We start from the raw sequence: 23,442 nt of genomic DNA on the forward strand, positions 1-23,442 counted from the left end.
TGAAACAGTTACACACACAGGCAGACAGTGAACAAGGATCAGAGTGGCCACCATGTGCTAAGGTACCATGGATGAGAGAGATGATCTCTTTCTTCTAAATGTTAGAGTAGTGCTCTGCAGGTATTTATTAATGTGTTTTTGAATCATCTGGGAATCTCATTAAAATGTGTGTTCTGATTGAGTACAGATGAGATGGGGCCTGAGAATCTGCATTTCTAATAAACTCCCAAGTGATGCTGATAGATCCTATTCTGACCCTTGGACATTTTGAGTAGTAAATAAAAAGTGATAACACAAACTAAAAAACTTGAAAGCTTAAAGTCTGCATGACTGGGAGAATGGCTAGCAATAGAAATATCAGGGCATATGGAGAAGGAACAGACGAGTTTGTCTTGGGATTGAAGCTTGATGGGTGCTGCTGCTGCTGCTGCCGCTGCCAAGTCGCTACAGTTGTGTCCGACTCTGTGCAACCCCATAGATGGCAGCCCACCAGGCTCCCTTGTCCCTGGGATTCTCCAGGCAAGAACACTGGAGTGGGTTGCCATTGCCTTCTCTGATGGGTGATGCTATCTACCTGTAAATACTTCTGCAAGAGAGATTGAGGTTTGGGCATCTGACATTTGGACTTGATAGTCATATGCAGAAAGGAGATTTGGTTAGTAAATGAGAATGAAATATATAAAGGAGTTTGTAGGTAGAAACTTAAGAAATAGTTACTCCCTTTAAAGCATAATTAAAGCAAGAAAGAGCCAGAACCATGAATGTAGTATTTTCTACTGTTTAGGAGAGGAGGAAGATAAAAATTAAGGACTAAAAGATTACGACCATATCTAGAGAAAAATCTTAACATTAAAGATTAGGTTTTAGGATTTTATAAATTAATTTCAAGGGATTGTAGCAAGTTCCAAAGAAAAAGCAATAGAAAAAAGACCATATTTTAAAAGAACTCATAACTGAAACCCAGTTATTAGGTTATCCTAACAAGCAACGGAGGAGAAGGGGATGACAGAGGATGAGATGGCTGGATGGCATCACCGACTTGATGGACGTGAGTCTGAGTGAACTCCAGGAGTTGGTGATGGACAGGGAGGCCTGGCGTGCTGTAATTCATGGGGTCGCAAAGAGTTGGACACAACTGAGCGACTGAACTGAACTGAACAAGCAACTGGGCTTCCCTGCTGGTTTAACAGGTAAAGAATCCACCTGCAATGCAGGAGTCGCAGGAGATGTGAATTTGATCCCTGGGTTGGGAAGATCCCCTGGAGGAGAGCACAGCAACCCACTGCCACTCCAGTATTCTTGCCTGAAGAATCCCATGGACAGAAGGAGCCTGGCAGGCTACAGTCCCTAGGGTCGCAAGGAGTCGGCCATGACTGAAATGACTGATCATTCATCAATAAACAACTAAAATGTCTTTTTTCCCCTTTCCATACCAAACACACACAAAGGTTCTAGAAAGAGGGACAGGAAAATAAATTGCCAGTCAAACTGTGTTTTGAAATTACGATTTTAAGAAGAAATAAATTAATGTGCTTTGTCTATAACAGGTTCGCTAATGAATTCATAAGCAGATGTTTTACGTCAAAGCCGCCATTTTCAGCATAATACGCACAAGTGAGGAGAATGGCTTTGACATGTTATCAATATTCTAGTCTTATCAAAAGTAACATGCGAGAAGGTAAGTTTGTTCTAAAAAGGCATTGACTCCCAATCAAATGTTTTTGTTAAATCACAAAAGTTAAAGAGTTTTACAGGTCTAAATCTAGAAATGGGCTAAAAAAGAAGTTACTTATTTGATTACAAAACAGTTGACATGCAAAAACATTACATTTTATTCTGCTGACCTGATGACCTGGCAGTGGCTATTGGACAAATTGGATCCGAAACCTATTTTTCCTTCATTAAAAAAAAAAAAAATTGGAGTGTAATTGCTTTACAATATTGTGTTAGTTTCTGTTGTACAAGAAGAATCAACCGTATGTATTCACATGTCCCCCTCCTCGTGAAGCTCCCTCTCTCTCACACACACACCCTCGCCCCCCCGCATTCCATCCCTCTCTGTTATCACAAGCACTGAGCTGAGCTCCCTATGCTGTGCATCAGGTTCCCGCCAGCTATCTATTTTTCACCCACGGTGGTTTACGTATGTTAATCCCCATGTCCCGTTTTGTCTCACCCTCCCCTTCCTGCATATGCCTCTGTCCACATGTATCTTCTTAACGTCTGGTCTTTCTTCCTGCCCTGCAAATAGGTTCACCCATACCATTTTCTCTAGATTGCATGTACATAAATACGTGATACTTGTTTTTCTCTCTGAAACTTTTTTAAAAGGCATATTTAATGCAGATAATTTTGCTCCTATCACTGATGTTATCTGAATTCTTCTAGTCGACTTCAGGGTGCCCAGGCCCAACTTAAACAACACAAAGTTTAAACTGCATTCTCACAAGATCCGTGATTACTGTGTTCACACACACAACAGTGCCTACCTTTAGAAAAAAACTGTTTAATTTATACATTTTAAGAGTGGAAGTATAGTTTATAAACAATGTTGTATTAGTTTCGGGTGCAGGTTATATTAGTTTCAGGAAATTCTCCAGGCTTCTCCAGGGGGTCTTCCTGACCCAAGGATCGAACTAGTGTCTATTAAGTCTCCTGTACTACAGGCAGATTCTTAACTGTCTGAGCCACCAGAGAAGCCCTTCAGATGCACAGCAAACTAATACTCAGTTATATATATATATATATAAACCTTTTTCAGATTTTTTTCCATTATAGGTTATTTCAAAATATAGTTGAATATAGTTCCCTGAATATAGTTCCCTGTGCTCTACGGTAGGTCTTCGTTGTTTATCTATTTTATATATAGTAGTGTGTATTTGTTAATCTGAAATTCTTCATTTATCTACCTTCCCCCCACTCCATCCACTTTGGTAACTGTAAGTTTGTTTTCAATGTCTGTGAGTCTATTTCTTTATTAAGTTCATTTGTATCAAATTTTTTTTTTTTTTTTTAGAAATCACATATGATGTTTGTCTTTTTCAAACAGCTCCTATCTTGGGAAAGATTACCTGGACAATATGGCTATTAAGATACTCAAAGATAGAAATTACCTCTGATGAAAGAATAGAGGATTTTGGTACTGGATGTTGAGGTCACTGGGTTTAATTCCTACTTTGTTTTGGCTTTATTCTCTGTGAAGGCCAGTCAACTCCATAGGCCAGTTGTCTCATAAAGGGGTGGAAGAAGTTAACTCCCCAAAGAGCTACCAGCTTTAGGAGATTTAGGGCTGAGAAGGCCCACTACCCAAAATAAAACTCCCCACTCATTGGCCAATGTTTTTACCATCCTTTACTTAAGCTTTGAAGCTCAAGAATCTCTTTCCCAAAACCATATAAATACAAAACAAGTGGAACGGTCTAGGAGAGGACATGGAAGGGCCAGCTGTTTTGGCCTAGTCAAATAGAGGTGACCTTTTAACAGGTCTTGGTAAAGGTAAGGCCATGGAAAAGTATCAGTTGAAGGATCTGGGGCAGATGCTATGTCCAACCTCCTACATGGATACAAGCAGAAACACAGAGGTTGGAACCTTTTAGCCCAGAGGAAAAGGTTAGAAAGATGTTGTTTAGTCCTTAAGTCGTGTCTGACCCTTTGTGACCCCTTGGACTCCAGCACACCAGGCCTCCCTGTCCTTCACCATTAGAAAGACGTACTGGATATTTAATAATGGATTCAAGACTCGCAGTTCAACAGACAATAGTCAAGATTTGTGGTTTAATGATTGGATGCAACAAACTTATTGTGTACCTTAACTGATAGATTTGTCCAGTGGCTTTTGGCCTTACTAAAGTTTATGATCAAAACACTGCTGCCATTAAGTGACTTTAAGTCATGAATACTTAAATATTATATATTACTTCCATGTTGAGAAAAAAAATTAAGCATTTCTCCACCAATTTCTAAATTCACTGCTCACTTTGTTTTACCTGAAGCCTATTTCTGATTATAATTAAACAATTTGGAAATGAAACATGATGATCCTTCTATAAAAAAGAAAACTGCATATTCAGTTCAGTTCAGTCACTCAGTCGTGTCCGACTCTTTGCGACCCCATGAATTGCAGCACCCCAGGCCTCCCTGTCCATCACCAACTCCTGGAGTTCACTCAAACTCACGTCCGTTGAATCAATAATGCCATCCAGCCATCTCATCCTGTCGTCCCCTTCTCCTCCTGCCCCCAATCCCTCCCAGCATCGGTCTTTTCCAATGAGTCAACTCTTCGCATGAGGTGGCCAAAGTACTGGAGTTTCAGCTTTAGCATCACTTCTTCCAAAGAACACCCAGGACTGATCTCCTTTAGAATGGACTGGTTGGATCTCCTTGCAGTCCAAGGGACTCTCAGGAGTCTTCTCCAACACCACATTTCAAAAGCATCAATTTTTCGGCGCTCAGCTTTCTTCACAGTCCAACTCTCACATCCATACATGACCACTGGAAAAACCATAGCCTTGGCTAGACAGACCTTTGTTGGCAAAGTAATGTCTCTGCTTTTGAATATGCTATCTAGGTTGGTCATAACTTTCCTTCCAAGGAGCAAGCATCTTTTAATTTCATGGCTGCAATCACCATGTGCAGTGATTTTGGAGCCCCCAAAAATAAAGTCTGACACTGTTTCCACTGTTTCCCCATCAATTTAAAACACAAGTTGGGTTATTGAACAATGCTCGATTTTTAGAATTTCATAATAAAAATACATCTGACCATTGTTATGGATTGAAGTTTTGTTCCCTTCAAACTTATACGTTGAAAACTCAACCGCCAATATGCTGGCACTGGGAGTGGGCCATGGGGAGGTAGTTCAGTTTAGATGAGGTGACCAAGATGGGATGCTTCATGAAGGGATTAGTGTCCTTATTAGAAGAGAGATGAGAGCTCATTCTCTTTTTCTATGTCATGTGAGGACATAGTAAGAAGGCAGCTGTCTGCAAGCTAGAAAGAGGGCCCTCTCCAGGAACTGAATCTGCCAGGATCTTCATTTTGGACTTCCCAGAATCCAGAACCATGAGAACTAACATCTCTTGTGTAAGTTGGTCTGTGGAATTTTGTTTTAGCAGCCCAAGTTGAGACAACCACCAATTAATAGAAAAGTACCCTTTTATTGAGAAGTAAGACAAGTGTATTTACAATATTCAATTGTTAGATCATATAATCTGTGAGACTTTTAAAAGCAGCAGTATTCCAGGAATTACAATGTATAAGGGGAAAAGAAAAACATTCCAAATAGGTTTCTGTTACAGAAAATAGATTTGAACAATGCCAGAAACACTTAAGGCTAAGTAGTATTAGACCTTTTCTTCCACCTTTATAGCAATAACTGATGCTTTTTTTTTTTGGGTCACAGACAGAAGACTAATTTTGGAAAGGAAGAAACAATATGATGTACAGTGTTTTCTGTCAGAAAACAAGTTATGTTTAAAAGTAGAGCCTCATCAATGGTTCTAAGAAACATACAATGCTGCCAAGCAGTCCCAAACTCACATTTGATAAAACTGAAAACTGCTCCAAGCCTCTCATTCTTATTGGGAGATTATCACATCTTTTATACACTTCTGTCTAATCATGTTTTCTGAAACAAGATTGTTGAAAAAGAGATCTCTGCTACAGTGCAAAGAACATTTTGATAGAAATTCATGTCTACAAGGGAGTTAAATAATACAGATGCTCCTTACATTAACAGATACTGTTCTTGCTCTAAAAAAAGGTAGACTTATCTAGCCACTGTAAATAATATGGGTCAGTCAAAAATATGTATAACAGAGTCCCACAGGGCAACTTATATAAGTCAGTCCCCCAAGTATGTAGGTATTTGACACTCTCCAAGTAAGGATAGTACTTTTTTGAAGAACATTAGACAACAAAGGGTTTCTTACCATTCCATGAACTATTGAGGTAGGAGTCTCATTTTGTCAGTATCATCTATGTTCACAGATTATGTCATAAATCAAATGCCAGTACCGAAAAGACAGTAATCCACAAGGCTGAACCATTAAGACTATCTACCAAGTCGTTCTTTCTTTAGATGAGCAAGGATGGGACTTCCCTGTGCATCAAGAGACTTAACTAGTAGTAACATAGGCAATAATGTATCTTGTAGACATGTTTGTAAATAAAAACCACAAATTTCAATTATGATTTTATGTATTAAAAAGCTTTGCAACTGTTAAAAAAAAATGAGCAAATAGTACAATCATTAGTAGTAAAACAAATAGTACTATGACTCTTGAAATGGCTTCCTACCGCTACAAAAGGGTGCCTCCCTGGAAAACTACTACTGAGGAAACACCCCCAGCTTCCTACCTACTGCCCGTCGAGCAGCAACAGGGGAGAAAACAACACATCATTTTTGTAGTGTCATGTTTTTCAGAACCATAGCCAGTTTAATTATGGTAAAGTAACTTTTGCGTGTGAACTCAGATATTCTCTCCACGAATTCAAGATGAAGAGCGAGTGTATGAAACACACATTATGCATACTGATTTTTATATTAGGAAAAAGCTGAAAATAAGGGAAAAATTGGCTTCTGTGAACAGCCCTTTAAAAAACAGCTGTAAATTTAACCTTATAACGTGTTACATCTTAAAGTAAAAATTACCAGTAGTTATTCCAATGTATGAAAAGCAAAATAATAAACCACTGCTAAAATTTAAAAAAAATAAAAGGAAAAACTGGATCATGACATGGAAAAATCTCACTTGGGTTGTATCACTTAGTATCTTAAAGAACACACCATTCAGTGAAACAAGCTTTGTAACAGACTGTTTCATGGCCGAGATGGCTTTCTGTTAAATGCTCATGTGTCATGAAAGATACAGATGCTCAGATGAGAGTCCCAAGGAATATCAGGATTTCCAGAGTGTGTTGCTGAAGGAAAAAGTGCTGAATGAGCTGTAACTTAGAAACTGTAAGCTAGTAAAGAATGACCTTTGCAACATTACAACAAAGAATATCTAGGTCGGATTTTCATCTGGTTTTAAAATATTAAGATTCAGAAGAACCATGAAAGTTTTATTTTAACCATATTCTTACCAAAAGAAAAAAAAAAGGGATTCATACATCAACACTGGGTTTTCCTGGTTTTAATAGATTAAAATAACATAATCCAATCTAACTCATGCATCATTTTCAGAGACACAGTGCAACTGGAAATATTTTTGCCATTGCAGTGGAGACTTCTAAAAAGCAAATGCCTATGGATATGCTTGCATCTTGAACATAAGAAGGAAAGAAATAGGGATTACAGTCCTCTAAGGATGGCTGTGTTTCACACACTGTGGAAAAATAATAAACATGGCCTTTAAAAGTTTCAATATGCATGTAACATAGATTTCACCTCCTTCGGTTTGCTTGCTGACCTCTTAGATGACTTGGTTAGAAGCCTGTTTTCATCGCTTCTTTGTTAACTGTTGTTGGTACTTTGTAGGCTATACGTTTTAAACTTCTGTAAAGAACATTACAAGCTATTTCAGGTAATTTAATTTTGTGCTGAATATTCTTCAAAGGATTTTATAAATAATACAATATTTTAAATGAGTCTTCAATTCAATGGTTGTTATACCATATTGTTGCTTTCTCCGACTTTATCTACAAACTGCAAGGAGAAGAAAAACAGATAGTTAAAAGAAAGCCTAGAGCACTTAAAAATATCACATCAACACTTTAAATGTTGATTAAAAAAACCCAGCTTTGTAAGATTTGTGGAAATTTAAGGTATGACCGACAATGACTAATCCAGTACTACTCACCATCTTCTGACACATAAATGTATATAAAAAATTTTTTTCTACAAGTTTTTGCATGACATGTTATACATATGACTTTAAAAGTGCAACATGAGAAATGCAACACAATGAATTAAAAAAACTGGATAAAATGAAGTTAACGCTTCTAGCTTAACAAAAGAAAAATTAAAAAAAAAAAAGCTGAAATGTCAGCCATTCATGCATTAATGAACCCAATAATATTATTTCAACTGACCATTATTGTGGATCTCTTCTGGGCCTATGTAGTCTTTGAACAAACAGATTTAGCTCCATTAAGTTCAATAATTAACAACAGCTATTGACTAAAAATACTTTAAATGTGTATTCTGGACTTCAGACTGAAAGTGGCAATGACATTAAAAAGAGACTTAATGATGCAACATAAATCGGTAATTACAGAACTTAAGTTTTAACACATAGTAATGTAAGTGGTTATTTACTTGATTACTCCACCCCAAATACAAAGCAATTGGGCTTTCTTCAGCATTCCAGATGGTGATGCAAACAGATGTTAAAACAAAGTAATTAGTGAAGATATTAAGTTACATAACCCAAGTGGCTACAATACTATCAAAATGTAGCAGTCATTTACCCCTTTTTTTTTATCACTGTTCATACTTTTACTTAATAATAAAAAAATAATAATATTAAGAAATGCTTATTTATTTTAATGAAGCAATAGTAGAAAACAAAATTTATAGCACTGAATGTTCATTTATGCAAATACTGAAGAATTCTTAAATTAGGGACATGATTAATAAGTACAACTCTATATAACTAGAAGTTTTAGTACATTCAAAAGACATTCTAAGTATAAACAACAGTGACTATTGTATGAGTTTGGGGATTAATGCAAATGAAATCAGGATATACCCCTATAAGCCTAGGTCCCAACATTTTATATTATTGCAAATAAGTGACTGGCACTCATGAATTCACTAGAATTTTATGACAAATTCAGGTGGAGAGAAAGCACATTTTCTCTCTAAAGGTAACTTCAAATATCTAGGTTATCTGAGCTGTGAGATTCTGACTCTAAAATTGAAATGAGATCAGGCTTACAGTGGTACCTATTCCTTGGTGGGAAAGCCATCCTTTAGCTCTTTGAGAATTCAATACATGCTATGGAGTATCTCTAGAAGCATCTATGCAAATCTGCAAACATCTGTAAGAAGTTGATGGCCTGCCCTGGAGATACAGATTTGACAAGACTGTTCTAACTGTGGACAGAACTGGGAACAGAATTTTATCATCTGACTCTCAGTATCACAATGCTTTATTTAATTGTTTCAACACACTCCATTTGGTGATACAGTCTAAGAGAGAACATATTTGTAAGAAATAATGGTGTTCTTTTATATTATTGCTTCTAAAATTAGAGCTCTTATAAAAGTTAATTGAAAGGTGCTTTGAACTCTCAAAGAGAAAGGTAACACAGCAATCCAAGTCACATGAAAAAAGGAAAACAACATTAAATGTGGATACAGTGAAACCAAATTTCAGATTTTATAGGTTTAGTAATGATTATATTGTTATTCACTGTAACCACAATTTATGTGATGCAACTGTTTATATCATAATAAAAACATATCAATCATGATATCAATTCAAAAAGAGCATCAGAGAACAATTATTTATCTTTAAAATTTTTATTTTATTTAAACAATTTAAAAATTGTAGTTGATTTACAACATTGTGTTAATTTCTGCTGTAAAGCCAAGTGATTCAGTTATACATATATATACGTATATTCTTTTTTATATTCTTTTCTGTAATGATTTATCGCAGGATGCTGAATATAGTTCTCTGTGCTATACAGCAGGATATTGTTGTTTATCCATTCTAAATATAATAGTTTACATCTGCTAACCCCAAACTCCCAAACCATTCTTTCTCCCAGAGAGCACTTATTTTAATGGTTCAAAAAATATGTTGCTAAATATAGGATTACTTACCGATCTAATTCCAGGTAAGTTCAAGAGTGATCCAAGGACTGGCACTCTTCTAATAAAGCCAACAACCACAGGAAAGAAGCCCCTGGGAGAGGGGGAAAAGGTCTTAGAACAAACAGATTCTCTATCACCAAAATCGACTGTTAGCCACACAAAAAGAAATTTTGTTAAAATTTTGAACTTTTAAGCAACTTCAAAATTCAGTTACCATTTCTTCCCTCTCCCTGGATGTGATCCCTTCTTTAGTTGTGCTCTGTGACATTCTGCATGCACATCTATAACCACATTACTACTATATCCCACCAGTTCCTGTACAGTCTATTTCATGGATCAGAAATGAGAGATTCCTTAAAGCAGATTTGGCACTTAGTTTTTATGTTTCCTGTGGGCAATACAGTGCTTGGCAGATAGAAGACAAATGATATACCTTTCTTGAATAAATAATTTAATCAACCGTACTTAAAAGTGTTTTCTCACATTGTATACTATTATTTACTTGGTAAGCGGCATTCATAAAATATTAAATGATCAAAACCTCCCATAATGTATTTGGTCCAAAATTTTTTAACTTCTGCACGCACTAAAGAAAGCATCATCAAGTGGCAATAACTGTGCAGTATCAGGTTCTACATGTTAAAACGCTGGATTGATCTATCACTGGTTGGTTGATGAAAATAGCAAACAGAGACAGAGTGTCTTAAGATGCCACCAAAGTAAATTTTATAGCACTGAAAATGCTTTACAAGTTAATTTATACCCTGACACAAGCAATCATCTGCACTTGATAAACACACCTGGGTTTCTGTAATAATTATCTGACATAATGGTTTACTGAAATAATAAAATAGTTGACTTACCTGAACAAGAGAAAGAATCCATAAATTTCAAAGATCATGCCTATCAAAGGCCAACCAATCAGGACCACAAACACACCACCCAGGAAAAATCCTGTAGCCTTCATTTTATGTTTTTGGAAGAAGAATCTGAATGTTCTTTCTAAACCAATTACAAAAGCCAAGCCAGCCACAAATAAAACCTGCAAGAGAAGGAAAATGCAACATAGTTAAGCAGTTAAATGCATTGTACATGCTTGAAAAGGAAGGTCAAAGCTAAATTCGATAAATCTTTAAGACATGTGTTTTAATGTGGCCAACTGGCCAGAGAAGGCCACCGATGCACACAAGAGGCAGAACCATGTTGAAGTGGTAGTTACATCCCTCTCTGCTCAGCCCTCTGCTGTTGTGATCAGATGAAGAAAAGAGAAGGAAAGACAAATGAGGCATTGCCCACGGGTGTCTGCACCTGCGGTGGTTTCCCCAGGTTTAGCTAGATGGTGAGAGCTTTGTCTATTAACAAGACGAGCCGCAAGGCGAAAGAGAGTAGGTGCCTGTAAAGTATCAACTGAAGGGACTCCTGGTTCTGAAAACTTTTATCAGGACTGACAGCAGTTCCTACAGATGGGTGAAAACCTGACATGGCCCATTTGGTAGTAGAAGAAATCACACAAACCCAGGAGGAAGATCCTAGTTTTATTAATTCCAGAAGTCTGGGAGCAGCTGATATGAAACACAGCTGTGCCTTCTCAAATATATTCTGTATGTTTTCAGACAATGGACAAGAGACGGTGGTCAACTAAAAACTTGTTTTCTCCCAGGTTTTATTCCCAAACACTTGCCTTTCTTCATTACTGTACTTTGGGGAAAAATATTTCACACAAATATTTATTAAGCCTAATGTTTAAGTTTCACATTCTGAGATGCCAACACTGTTGATGTTACTGTTTATTAAAACATTAATTCTGAACAATTTTGTTATCCTTTATATTTTCCAATGTCCAATTAAAAGCCCAATGTTAATATACACTTCAAAACTATTCCATCCTTACTCAATGACTTTACTGCCCTCTTAGGAGGGTTACTGGGCTTCCCTGGGGGCTCAGACGGTAAATCCCTGGGTTGGGAAGATCCCCTGGAGAAGGGCATGGCAACCAACTCCAGTAGTCTTGCCTGGAGAAATCCGTGGACAGAGGACCCTGGCTACAGACCACGGGGGCACTAAGAGTTGGACATGAGTGAGCAACTAACACTTTTTTTTAAGAGGGTTACTAATTTCTAGGGCTCTTGCAGAGACTTCACCATACAAAAGAGTATACATTCCAAATAAACAATATACACACCTTTCTTAGCAAGCCAATTATTCATAGAGGTATATATTTTAAAGGTTGAAGTGGTTTTAAAAAACTCTTCATCTTATGCTATTGAGGTAAATTTTAAATCTCAGATATTTCAAGTCAAAACAACATTAACAAATTTACCAAGACATGGGGCTTTGAAGTCATCTACTTTGAACTACTCAGAGGTAGTCTTGATTTTACTCTATTGTAAATCACATATCAAAATATTTAACCAAGCAGTTATGGGATTAGAAAACCTCATTAAGTGTTTACCTTTTATTTAAACAGTAAGCTTGCAAGTTTCATTCCTGATGGAAACAGAAAATGTAACAGGAATCTTCATATGAGTAACAGTGAATTATCTTCCCCTGGTTTTACAGCTGGCAATAATTCATTTGTATTAAGTTAAAATTTCATTATGAATGTAGTTAAAATATATGTTGAAACACTCACATTTCCAATAGCCAGTAGTGCTTTGTCAAAAAAGAGGATCATTCCAAAGAATAAGAAGAACACTCCAAATCCTGTTAATCCCATTCCAATTTCTGCAACATAAGTCATACAGTTAAGGGTAGAGCAAAAGTAAAGTTACATTCAGATTCCTGTAAACTAGGAAAGATTGTTCAGTTTTTCTTTTGACTGATAAGGAAACATGGGTCCCAACACTGCAGGTTAACTTACAATGACATTCTTTATAAACTATAACAAATTAAATTAACATCAGAAAATTACTCTCAAATTTAAAATGAGTTAAGAATTTCTGCTCCTTATACGAAACAGAGGACTTCTCACAAACATACCCATAATAGAGAAAGATGAATCAGGATTCTAAACCTTTGGTTATGTATTTTTTTCCTCCCAAGAAACCTTTTGGCTGCAGACATAAGTATATGGGTTTACTTGTACTTTGTCCCCTCTTCTCCTTTTATGTTCCAGGACTAGTGTTTATATGCACAAGACCTGCAGTTTCTTCTTAAAATGCTTAACCTACCAGAAATGCTACAGGACGTCAGTACAACAGACTTCACTCTATTATGCGCTGCTTCTCACAATGGCAACACGAGAGATTCTGAGAATTAAGTAGCTGTCTCCTCTAAAAGTTAATATTCAGAAGGTGAGACATCACTTTGACTTCCTGATGGTTTATTATGCATTTATCTACTATAAGTCTCTCTCAACTATGCACCTATTCACACATTTAGTCTGAGTCCTAAAACCATCTCTCCAACACTGTTTTACCTAATATTAACATTCTGGGTCTTTACTTCTTCACTCAGAAACAAAAAATTGTTGATCAACTCCTAGATGTTGGCAACTGTTCTAGGGACTGAGTATAGAGTAGTGGAAAGTATAAGCTTTTAAGGCTCTGCTTACTCTTTATATAAAACTAATGATTTTATTGCCTCTACATTCCCTAGACTTATTTGTACTTCTGAAGAGTCTCAACTTTTTATGGTTACAGTTGCACTAGTCTGTTAATTGTACAAAGCACAATCCATGTAATTACTTCCTTGCTCATTTTAGTTTTGCTTGCAGGAAAACAGTCATCAATCCTTACTTTACCTAGCAGCACTACCTGTAGAAAATAATGGATCTGAACTGAAACTGCCATATTTTGGGAAATACAATTTTATATACGCAGTAGTGATTTCTGATCTGTTACCTCAGCTCCAGCAAGCTGAAATCTAAGTCACAGCTCCTTAAAAATTTAGGCCATGTAAAATGTTCCAATGAGTTTAAAAATTTACATTTGTCTTCTTCAACATCCTTCACTTCAATTTACAGTTAATGACTGCCTCCCATTCCAGCTACCTTTTTCTCTGAGAGTTAGACTAAAAGAATTCAGATTCAGTCCAGTTCAGTCACTCAGTTGTGTCCGACTCTTTGCGACCCTGTGGACTGCAGCACACCAGGCTTCCCTGTCCACCACCAACTCCCGGAGCTTACTCAAACACATATCCATCGAGTCGGTGATGCCATCCAACCTTCTCATCCTCTGTCGTCCCTGTTTTCCTCCAGGCTTCAATCTTTCCCAGCATCAGGGTCTTTTCCAATGAGCTGGCTCTTAGCATCAAGTGGCCAAAGTATTGAAGCTTCAGCATCAGTCCTTTCAATGAATATTCAGGACTGATTTCCTTTAGGACTGACTGGTTTGATCTGCTTACAGTCCAAGGGACTCTCAACAGTCTTCTCCAACACCACATTTGAAAAGCATCAATTCTTCGGTGCCACTCAGCTTTCTTTATGGTCCAACTCTCACATCCATACAAGACTACTGGAAAAATCATAGCTTTGACTATATGGACCTTTGTCAGCAAAGTACCTGTCCATAAATACACTGGAAAGTGTATACCATGGACATAAATTCTTGAGAAAGTTGGAGGCTGATTCTTTCATGCTTAAATGCTTCAGGAGAACTTACCAAAATAACTATACAGATGTCAGACATAATTTCTGAGAGAAAAATATGGACAAATGAGCAAGTAACAATCCATTAAATAACTATTTAGTAGTTAAGATTTAATCACTGGCAGCTGGGTTACTTACTTAGTTCAGTTCAGTTCAGTAGTGTCCAACTCTTTGCGACCCCATGAATCGCAGCACGCCAGGCCTCCCTGTCCATCCCCAACTCCCGCAGTTCACCCAGACTCACGTCCATCGAGTCAGTGACGCCATCCAGCCATCTCATCTTCTGTCGTCCCCTTCTCCTCCTGCCCCCAATCCCTCCCAGCATCAGAGTCTTTTCCAATGAGTCAACTCTTCACATGAGGTGGCCAAAGTACTGGAGTTTCAGCTTTAGCATCATTCCTTCCAAAGAAATCCCAGGGCTGATCTCCTTCAGAATGGACTGGTTGGATCTCCTTGCAGTCCAAGGGACTCTCAAGAGTCTTCTCCAACACCACAGTTCAAAAGCATCAATTCTTCGGTGCTCAGCCTTCTTCACAGTCCAACTCTCACATCCATACATGATCACAGGAAAAACCATAGCCTGGACTAGACGAACCTTTGTTGGCAAAGTAATGTCCCTGCTTTTGAATATGGTATCTAGGTTGGTTATAACTTTCCTTCCAAGGAGCAAGCGTCTTTTAATTTCATGGCTGCAGTCACCATCTGCAGTGATTTTGGAGACCAAAAAAATAAAGTCTGACACTGTTTCCCCATCTATTTCCCATGAAGTGATGGGACCAGATGCCATGATCTTCATCTTCTGAGTGTTGAGCTTTAAGCCAACTTTTTCACTCTCCTCTTTCACCTTCATCAAGAGGCTTTTTAGTTCCTCTTCACTTTCTGCCATAAGGGTGGTGTCATCTGCATATCTGAGGTTATTGACACTTCTCCCGGCCATCTTGATTCCAGCTTGTGTTTCTTCCAGTCCAGCGTTTCTCATGATGTACTCTGCATATAAGTTAAATAAGCAGGGTGACAATATACAGCCTTGATGCACTCCTTTTCCTATTTGGAACCAGTCTGTTGTTCCATGTCCAGTTCTAACTTGTCCAGGTCCAGTTCCATGTCCAGGTCAGTTGCTTCCTGACCTGCATACAAATTTCTCAAGAGGCAGATCAGGTGGTCTGGTATTCCCATCTCTTTCAGAATTTTCCACAGTTTATTGTGATCCACACAGTCAAAGGTTTTGGCATAGTCAATAAAGCAGAAATAGATGTTCTTCTGGAACTCTCTTGCTTTTTCCATAATCCAGCGGATGTTGGCAATTTGATCTCTGGTTCCTCTGCCTTTTCTAAAACCAGCTTGAACATCAGGAAGTTCACGGTTACTTAAATACAACCCATTTCTATTTTTTTCACAAGTTGTCCTAACGATAACATAGACATGTTGAGATGTTTGTTCTTCAGAAAGGAAATTATATGGCAATAAACATACTATATGCTGAGAATTTACCATGAATTGGCCTTTATGAAGTGCTTCACATCTCTTACTGAACTTAATTCTCCCAGTAATATTGCAAGGTAGGTATCATTACAGCATCTTAGAGACAGAGGAAACTGAGGTTTAGAGAATTGACTTCATTTGCCCAAAGTCACACACCTGGTTAAGCATTTGAACTCAGGTCTATTAGAATCCAAAGTCCCTGTGCTTAACCATCATGCCATACTGCTTCCCAAAGGATCCCCCTCCCCCCAGTTAAATACATCAGATTAAATGAAACTCAAGGGTATTGGGGTATGCTGAACTTCTGGGAGAAGCATCTTTAGGTGATTTAAGTTTAATATAATCAGCTTGTTACTAACATAATGTCAGGTATGTTATTAAAAACTGCAGTGAAAAAGAAAGACCATGTATATGGTTTTACATTTAACGAATGAAAGTGAAAGTGACATTGCTCAGTCGTGTCCGACTCTTTGCAACCCCATGGACTGTAGCCTCCCAGGCTCCTCCATCCATGGGATTTTCCAGGCAAGAGTACTGGAGTGGGCTGCCATTTCCTTCTCTAGGGGATCTTCCCGACCCAGGGATCGATCCTGCATTGCAGACAGACGCTTTACTGTCTGAGCCATGAGATGTCTAAACAAATGTCCTAATTCCTTTGGCAAAACTGGGGGGTTAAAAAGTATTACTGGCTCCATGTTTCATGTGGGCAACTTAAGACTCAGATTAGTAACTCATCCTTGATCACAGAATCGGCAAATATGGGTGTGTGTGGAGGGGGACGGGTGCTGAGTGGGAGGGAAGTGTGTGGGGTTTGGCTGGAATTCAAATCTAGTCTTGAGGCTCCACAGCTTATAACTATATCACGGGAACCGAAACATTCCACTGCTTTACCCAGTACAGTCCAGTAAGAGTGGGTTGCCGCTAACATTTCTGCCGAAACACCGGCAGGCTATTGCCATATAGTCCCTAATTTGAATGTGCCAAAGACTCAAACTGGCCTCGCTGTTCAGCATGAACAGCATGTTTATTTTACTGGGTTTGATTCTGATGGTGAGAGGGCAGCTCCAAGTAGTGCTTTAATAACCAGAGGGCTTGTGAATACATAGGCTTAGGGAAGAACTGGAGGGGAGAAAATGGAACAGCGAAGCAGTTTGAGCCTTTTGACCCATTCACATGAGCGACTGTTTGGCAATAACCTGCTACTGTTTTGGCAAAAATGTTAGAGGCAACCCTCTCTTGCTGGACTGCACTGGGTAAAGCAGTGGAATGTTTCAGTTCCCAAGTTATAGTTATAAACTGTGGAGCCTCAAGACTAGATTTGAATTCTAGCCAAACCCCACCCACTCCCCTCCCACCCAACACCCGTCCCCCTCCATACACACACATCTGCCGTTTCTGTGATTAAGGATGAGTTACTAATCTGAGTCTTAAGTTGCCCACATGGGATGGGAATACCAGACTACCTGACCTGCCTCCTGAGAAATCCGTATGCAGGTCAAGAAGCAACAGTTAGAACTGGACATGGAACAACAGACTGGTTCCAATTCAGAAAAGGAGTATGTCAAGGCTGTATATTGTCACCCTGCTTATTTAACTTATATGCAGAGTACATCATGGGAAACACTGGACTGGATAAAGCACAAGCTGGAATCAAGATTGCTGGGAGAAATATCAGTAACCTCAGATATGCAGATGACACCACCCTTATGGCAGAAAGTGAAGAAGAACTAAAGAGCCTCTTGATGAAAGTGAAAGAGAGTGAAAAAGTTGGCTTAAAGCTCAACATTCAGAAAACTAAGATCATGGCATCTGGTCCCATCATTTCATGGCAAATAGATGGGGAAACAATGGAAATAGTTACAGACTTTATTTTCTTGGGCTCCAAAATCACTGCAGATGGTGACTGCAGCCACGAAATTAAAAGACGCTTGCTCTTTGGAAGAAAAGTTATGACCAACCTAGACAGCATATTAAAAAGCAGAGATATTACTTTGCCAACAAAGGTCCATCTAGTCAAAGGTATGGTTTTTCCAGTAGTCATGTATGGATGTGAGAGTTGGACTAAAGAAAGCTGAGTGCCAAAGAACTGATGCTTTTGAACTGTGGTGTTGGAGAAGACTCTCAAGAGTCCCTTGGACTGCAAGGAGATCCAACCAGTCAATCCTAAAGGAAATCAGTTGAATATTCATTGGAAGGACTGATGCTGAAGCTGAAACTCCAATCCTCTGGCCATATGATGAGAAGAACTGACTCATCTGAAAAGACCCTGATGCTGGGAAAGACTGAATGCAGGAGGAGAAGGGGACGACAGAGGATGAGATGGTTGGATGGCATCACTGACTCAATGGACATGAGTTTGAGTAAGCTCTCAGAGTTGGTGATGGACAGGGAAGCCTGGCGTGCTGCAGTCCATGGGGTTGCAAAGAGTCGGACACGACTGAGCAACTGAACTGACTGAAAATAAATGTATTTTCTTGTGCATTATTAAAATTTCATTCTTCTTGCCCATGTGCATGCATGCATGTGCACATGCACACAGATATGTGTATTTTTAAAGCACAATCTAATTAAAAAAAATCTAATAAAAGTAATTTATCTAAAATCAAAAGCTTATTGTAGAAATTGGATAAGTAGAGATATTCTTAGTCCAATGACAATCACCTTAGCACTTTGATTTCTTATTTAAGACATTTCAAGGAAGCGCTGTCTATGCCCTTTCAAAAAGAGAAAATGTTATAATAAAAACTCAACTCAACATCATGGTAGAATTTAGGCAATGTTACATAATGAAGTAAAGCTTTAGAGGTAGCATGGCAACTGCCCCACTCCAGCCTCCTCAATAAATTTTGTGGGTTTTTTTGCGGGGCAGGGTACTGGAAGGGATTATAGAATTCCCTTAAAAAGTCATGAACTGCTTTTTTACTATGACTAGTACTTGATCACTGTCTCCCAGAATGGGGATCCCAGACTAATCTTGGTAAGTCACTTGAATGATGGCCAATTCCTACAGTTGAACACACACACAAACACCAGTTGAAATCCAAAGAGCTTTTGGTCCACTAATCATTTTGTATTCTCATCCATTATCTATTTAAAATATTCAGCAAATGAGCAGCAAAGAGTTAATTTCCTCCTCTTCATCACTGTAATGAAGTGAGGAGAATGCTGCCTATTCTGCCCATATTCCAACCCAACCCCCTCGTTCTGGTTTTTGGAAGGATGTAAATTAGGAGAATCTATATGCACAAGGTAAGTAAATAATATATATATGTAATAATCACAGACTCAGACAGGAGTATTAACAGATAGGAAAACTACGCAAAGATCAAGTACCTCCTCTGAGTAATTAGTAGTACTATTAGAAATAAATTCTAGCAATTTATGTGTAGTATTCTGCTAAATTCTGGGTTTCAGTCAAGAGGACCAGAATTCTGCCTCATAACAAAAATAGGCTCTGAATATTCTACCCAATCTCTCAAAAAATCAATGCATAATTCTAAAGAATAAATATCTACTGTTGAAACTATTTTTTGCTATGGGAAAATTTCATCCCTCTAAGATAGATTTCAAATAAACTTAACATCAAGTCTTCTTAGATGCTAGCAGGATACAGTGAAAAGAACAAAGATTTTTGAGCCTGCAGACCTGGGATCAAGTCTTGTTTCTCTTGCTTTCCTCATGATTATACACTGGATTTCTTTTGAGCCTTCTTTAATTTATACAAGAGATATATTCTTCTTTGCTTTACAAGGCTTTTAGAACTAAAGAAAACATTTTACATGAAAGCACATGGTAAACTGATATGAGATGCTTTTATATAATAGGTAGTTTTATTATAACACTAAACCAAACCAAACCAAAACAAAAAAACCAACCCAAACATAAAAACCTAGAAACAGAAAAGGACTCTATATCTGATCAGAACAGATACACCAAAATGGGCACTCACAGTGCAGACCCAGTTCAATCTGAGGAAGGGAGGGACCCTTCCTGGGGTGGCAGTGCGTGCAGGAGTTATAAGAAGCTTGGTGAAGTTCAACTTAGTCAAGACTTGAATCCAAACCTTACGACTTCACTTTAAAATAAGCCATTTTTAAAGGAAGTTCTATTTTTTATTCCAACAGACTGTTAAATTCTTAAAAATCTTTAAAATTCAAGTAAGTTATACAGAATAAAAAAAAAAAGGCATGGCAGATAAAGTGAGATTAAAAAGACTATCACTACCATCAAAAGACAGGAAGCACAGGGGTGGCAGATACGTAAATACAAAATTATTAACACTGACAAAAAGGGGTAGAAAACTACCCCTTTTATATTTTATATTGAAAGGGAAATTTTATATTGAAAGGAAACAGACAGCAATATGAATCTTAGAGATAAGATAGGCTGGAGAACTCAGTGGCAGACAGAAAGATGCTAAAATAATAAAACATACCGCAAAGCACAAAATACAATATTAACGAAAGAAGTCGTTTAACTGAACACAAAGTTTACGATTGGGAAGACAGCAGCCGATAGAAAAGTGAAGATATTTCAAGGGATTTTTAAAAGGTTGCTTCCACTGGTGGCAAAAAGCAAATACTCAAAATATTTAAGCGTAAGCACATTTCCAAAAAGAGCCTATCATGGATGACATTTAAAACACGGCCTCCAAACCACCAGCAGTAACTTGTAGAGGACCCCAAGTATGTCAAGTGCAAAAATATCCCCAAGAGTGGGCCGCTGGCATCGCGCATCAAACTTTCTCTAGCGGCCGCCCGCAGGAACAAAGCGCCCATCTTCCTGAGAGTGAGAGCGGCGCGACCCCCGCGCGCTCGGCGAAAGCTCCCCTTCCCCAGCTCGGGCGTCTCCCCAGACCCCACTGACTCTCCCCTCCCGCCAGGTCCGCAGCCGCAAGTCCAGCACCCGGCTCCTCCAGGAAGCCCTCCAGGGTCCCGCAGTCCTAGCTGAGTATTGCAGGCCACCGCCCCCATCGCGGAGCTTCATTCATTGACCCGGGCAGGCAAAGGGGAAGGCGGGCGAGACCCAGACCGAGGAAGGTGTGTGCGGGGCTTGAGGCGGGGCCTCGGGGCAGGTGCTTACTCTGTGTGTCCGTTAACGAGATCATGGCTGCAGAGGTGAGGGCGGCGGCAACAGCACCTCGGAGCGCCCTGGGTGTGGAGCGAAGTGGAGAGAACGAAGCCGGGAAGCAGCCCAGGCGAGAGCCGCCACGTCTTCCGGAAACACGCAGCCGCCCCCACTCTAGGTTCAAACCCGCTTCCTATTGGCTAGACCTGCTCCCAACATCAACCAATAATCTCTGGTCTTGTTCAGTGACGCACATGGTGGCCACACCCCTTGACCATTTAGAGAAGGGTAGTACCTGCAATTGGTTGAGAAGACCGACCCGGAAGGGTGAGTGCCTCCGGCTGGAGAGAAAGGAAAGCCTGGTGGCGGGAAGTTTTTATTGGAGTGCGGCTGAAACGGGTAAGTGGTAGACCTGAGTCAGGGGGGTCTTGGGGTCGGAGATCGAGGAGGGGGAATGTTTTTCTTAACCTCACTGGGGAGAGGTTCTGGGGTAACTCCTGTTACCTCTTTGAAAGAGCTAACATTCCTTTTCCTGGCAGATGGGGAAGGCCGGCTCACTTCCTTCCACCAATACGTTGGTGAGGGAGAAACAGGGGTCCTCGCCCCTCTAACGGAACTCTCCATCATCGCCCAGTTCTAATGGAACTCGGGCCTTTAGGGGCACGTTCCACTGCGGGTCGGTCTCTTTATCACCAGCTTTTTCCAGGCAGGAGACTCGGTCACCAAAGCCTTTTATTTGCAACCACTGTTTATTGGGAAAAGCCAGAGGGGACGCCTAAGCGTGACGGAGAGTTTTATTAAATTGCTGTTGCAGCCAAACCCAGGTGGCGGAAAGTGTGTGTGTGTGTGTGTGTGTGTGTGTGTGTGTGTGTGTGTGTGATTTAGCTTCTGGTACTTGGTGTCAAGTCCCTGATGCCGGGAAAGATTGAGGGCAGTAGAAGAGGGCTTCAGAGGATGAGATGACTGGACGGCATCACCAATGAACTTGGGCAAACTCTGGGAGATGGTGAGGGACAAGGAGGCCTGGCGTGCTGCAGTCCATAGGATCGCAAAGAGTCAGATATGACTGGGCGACTGAACAACAGCAACACTTGATGTCAAGCGTGCGTGACTGACATGAGACCTTGTAAAGTATTTCCGAAGGATGCTGTCAAAAGTTCAGATATAGCAGAAGTAAAACCACTGAATCATGGAAGTAGTAATTAGTAAAGGTTCATTGTATATACACCAAAAAGACAGTTTGACAACCAAGAGCACTCAAATCGAAACATGGAATTAGGCTCAGGGCTATATAGTTAATACAAAGCAGCTTGTTTAGTAAGAGGGCTGCTGCTGTTGCTAAGTCACTTCAGTCGTGTCCGACTCTGTGCGACCCCATAGACGGCAGCCCACCAGGCTCCCCCGTCCCTGGGATTCTCCAGGCAAGAACACTGGAGTGGGTTGCCATTTCTTTCTCCGGTGCATAAAAGTGAAAAGTGAAAGTGAAGTCGCTCAGTTGTGTCCGACCCTCAGCGACCCCATGGACTGCAGCCTACCAGGCTCCTCCTCCATGGGATTTTCCAGGCAAGAGTACTAGAGTGGGGTGCCATTGCCTTCTCTGAGTAAGAGGGCATTGATTGTTTATTCTTCACACTGATTGGTTATATTAACATTTTCTTAAAAGATGGAGAATTGGTTAGTGGTTACCTCATAGCAATCTTGGGAAACAGTGGAAGTTTTGCTTCTGATTTCCAGAGGCAGAAAGGCGAAGTGCCCCAGGTCAAGTTAGTCTTTCAAAATAAGCTAAATTAAGCTTTGTTTGTCTGGCTATGTTGGTTTTGTCTGCCCAGGGAATTTTCAAGGCTGATCTCCCTTTGTTTTGGATTTTAAACAATGTCTAGGTATACTTCTGACAGACCTGCTATACATAGCTCATTACTTTTTGAACATATTTTACATTCAGCTAGGTTTTGCTATTAAATCACATCATTTGGGGAAGGAGTTTATAAGCAGTTTTTTAAAAATGATATAATCAAAGGAGTTGTTTAAAATAGTGGGAGGAAATGGTTGTAGAGTTGTAGACTACATTCTTTCATAAGAGTGGAGAAAGCTTCTGCTTTCAATCTCAGCAAACCTGTGTGCCTGGATGCTAAGTCCCTTCAGTTCAGTTCAGTCGCTCAGTCGTGTCCGACTCTTTGCGACCCCATGAATCACAGCACACCAGGCCTCCCTGTCCATCACCAACTCCCAGAGTTCATTCAAACTCACGTCCATTGAGTCGGTGATGCCATCCAGCCATCTCATCCTCTGTCGTCCCCTTTTCCTGCTGCCCCCAATCCCTCCCAGCATCAGAGTCTTTTCCAATGAGTCAACTCTTTGCATGAGGTGGCCAAAGTACTGGAGTTTCAGCTTTAGCATCATTCCTTCCAAAGAACACCCAGGGCTGATCTCCTTCAGTTGTGTCCAACTCTTTGTGACCCATGGACCATAGCCCATCAGGCTTCTCTGTCCATGGGATTCTCCAGGCAAGAGTACTGGAGTGGGTTGCCATGCTGTCCTC

General features: G+C 39.6%; 2 protein-coding genes across 2 annotated transcripts in view; one reads left to right on the forward strand and one right to left on the reverse strand.

Moving 5' to 3' along the window:
- Positions 1 to 7,120: 7,120 nt before the first annotated feature.
- On the reverse strand, positions 7,121 to 21,060 carry GOLT1B (golgi transport 1B). The gene is given in 5 exon segments (NM_001046215.2): positions 7,121 to 7,648; positions 9,776 to 9,857; positions 10,630 to 10,808; positions 12,399 to 12,490; positions 20,919 to 21,060. Coding segments are annotated over 5 exon segments (417 nt in total). The 5' UTR covers positions 20,944 to 21,060; the 3' UTR covers positions 7,121 to 7,609.
- Positions 21,061 to 21,223: 163 nt separating this feature from the next.
- The window catches only part of RECQL (RecQ like helicase), a 32,730-nt gene continuing 30,511 nt past the window's right edge, over positions 21,224 to 23,442 (forward strand). Inside the window, 1 exon segment of the mRNA NM_001077991.1 lies at positions 21,224 to 21,302. The gene's annotated coding sequence lies outside the window, so the exon portion shown is untranslated.

This window comes from Bos taurus, chromosome 5 (genome assembly GCF_002263795.3).
Source record: "Bos taurus isolate L1 Dominette 01449 registration number 42190680 breed Hereford chromosome 5, ARS-UCD2.0, whole genome shotgun sequence".
Classification (NCBI taxonomy): Eukaryota; Metazoa; Chordata; class Mammalia; order Artiodactyla; family Bovidae; genus Bos; species Bos taurus.